We start from the raw sequence: 2346 nt of genomic DNA, 5'->3' as shown, positions 1-2346 counted from the left end.
CCCCCCCCCCCCCCCCCCCGAAATCTCTTCCTGGAGTTGACATCAGAAAGAGAGGTTTTCAGGTCTAAGCAGAGAACACTAGGCTGGAAGATTGGAAAAGACCTAACCTGAGTGAACTTGGTGTTGAAGGTGAATAGCAAACATGGATCAATTCATTGTGCCCATCTTTAAAATACAAACTATGTTATCAGGTGTGAAGGAGACATTCTTGAAACTTGTGGCTCTTGTCCCTTTGCTGTGGAAAGATGGCAGGAGTAGCTGAGGAAATTGAACAATGAACAGCAGGGGAAGTTGCTTGCAGAGAAAGAGACTAAAGTAGGCAACTGTCGATCCTCTGGATTGTGGTGTATGCATAAGAGGTCTAGTCGAGTGCCTTACAAGTCTAGTTGTAATGAGTCCTGCGACCATTGCATCAAGACCTTCAGCGCATCCACCTAGAGTATGGAGGGGTGGAGGCTGCCCAAGACCTACCCATCCCCACTTTAGACCATTGAGACAGTCTGAAGGCCAGACCGAGTCCAGATGTTCAGTGCCTCGATGGCTGTAGCTTCTGCCAGAGAGCAACAGATAAGACCTGCTGCTGAATGCCCAATTCCTTAGTGAGGGCCTGTTTCTGTCAAGGTGGTATTCCTTCCTCCAACCAAGGAATACCCGCAAGGAGGCTAAAGACATTGGGTGGGGGAGGGGGACAGGGTCCAGGAATGAGGTGTAGGAAAAGGGGGATTAATTAAAACAAAAATAGGTTCCAGCTTTCATGTCTCTCACAATGTAGATGGGACTGGTCACACTGATAGGCTGTTGTGACACAACTGTGTTCGTAATGTGACCAGAACCCACTGATGAAATTACTACCTGTTCCGTGTATGACTGAGACTTCACTTTCTTATTCACTGAGTCTCTATCAAAGCTGTATATACTGCAGGAAATCTGGCAGATCCTATTAACATTCTTAATGTTCTCCTTTAGTGGCTTTGTCAAGCTGTGGAGTGCTTTAACTTTGTTGGGCTCGTACCAGAACCGAAAGTGTGCCTTCAGAGTGGTGCAGGTAAGACCCTGGGAGCTTGGTGACCCTCCACTGTTTTCTTCTCATAGGACTAATGTGAGTTTAGTCAAGTATGTAGAGTCTCTTACCAGAAAACATGGTTTACCGATATAGAATATCTCAGTTCTGAGAGCTCAGTACTCTTGTGTAGCTGTGAAACAAACAGATTTGATGGATCCATTTTGTAACTAGTGAAAAGTAATCAAAAGTACAGTGCTTGTAACAGTCCTCTGCCTAGTGTTGTCTGTGATTCGTCTCTCCTTGGAGTCTGTAGACGTGACCTTGTAAAATTAGATTTGTGTTTGAGTCTTGTCACTTGACATCTCCACTCCAAAGAGATCGGGGCTGATCTCATTAGCAGATAGGTGGAAACTAATTTCATTGCTACTTTGTCATTTTGTCCTTCATGGTGAAAATCTGTGGGGTTGGGTTTTTTTTTCTTTTTGATTTCTCAAATGATTCCACCGGGAACCTTACATTGGATTTGAATTACCAGTTCAGAACTCAGGGCTGCTTGTTACGAAATGCTTCGCTTCAGTCTGCCAGTTCAGTCACTTGGGCATGGGAGCTGGCGTTGGTCTCCACGGTGATAGTTGAACAAACATCTACTTGGCTTACTTCAATTGCTTTGATTCTGTTTTACATGAGGCTATTGTTTTAATTTGCCTCCTAGTAACAGTCTGAGTCTATGTGGCGATTTCATAATGTTGTCTGTGGTTTCCTTCTTTTTTTTCCCACCAGACATCTCCATTCCTGCTCGCGTTATCTGGGAACAGTAGAGAGCTAGTGTTGGACTGAATACACAGAACAGTTGGTTGGACTGTAAAAAGCTTGAGATGTTGGCACTATTCAGATCCGTGATTTGTGGTGGGGATTTCCAAACAGGCTGGATGAAGCCAAACATTACCAGCTCGTGTCTCAGATGTCCATTTCTAAGGTGTTTACATGTACAAGTTGGAGATAAAGCTGAACTTAAAAAAGCCTTTACACAAAGGGATGTTGTTAGTTTTTCTGAGCTAACAGGGGACACTAACCCACTGCATCTGAATGAAGACTATGCAAAGAGGACAAGGTTTGGGAGAACAATTGTACATGGAGTTTTGATCAATGGACTTATTTCTGCAGTTCTGGGTACTAAGATGCCTGGTCACGGGTGTGTGTTTCTTTCTCAGGAAATTAACTTCCCAGCTCCTTTATATGTTGGAGAAGAAGTCTTAGCTGCAGCAGAAGTGAAGAGACTGAAGAGATCTATTGCATACATTTCAGTATTATGTACTGTCATGGAGAGTGGAAAGACTGTTATG

At 43.9% G+C, this 2346-nt stretch overlaps 1 protein-coding gene across 1 annotated transcript in view; it reads left to right on the top strand.

Annotated features, from left to right (window-relative positions):
* Positions 1-2084, top strand: part of RPP14 (ribonuclease P/MRP subunit p14) — a 4256-nt gene extending 2172 nt beyond the window's left edge. Inside the window, exons 5-6 of the mRNA XM_006019640.2 lie at positions 967-1045; positions 1784-2084. Coding sequence (XP_006019702.1) covers positions 967-1045; positions 1784-1840 — 136 coding nt within the window. The 3' untranslated portion in view covers positions 1841-2084. The remainder of the gene's footprint in view (positions 1-966; positions 1046-1783) is intronic.
* The last annotated feature ends 262 nt before the right edge of the window (positions 2085-2346 follow it).

Source organism: Alligator sinensis, unplaced genomic scaffold (genome assembly GCF_000455745.1).
Source record: "Alligator sinensis unplaced genomic scaffold, ASM45574v1 scaffold469_1, whole genome shotgun sequence".
NCBI lineage: Eukaryota > Metazoa > Chordata > Crocodylia > Alligatoridae > Alligator > Alligator sinensis.
Note: the sequence above shows the minus strand (reverse complement) of the source record. Positions and strands in the feature narration are given on the sequence as shown.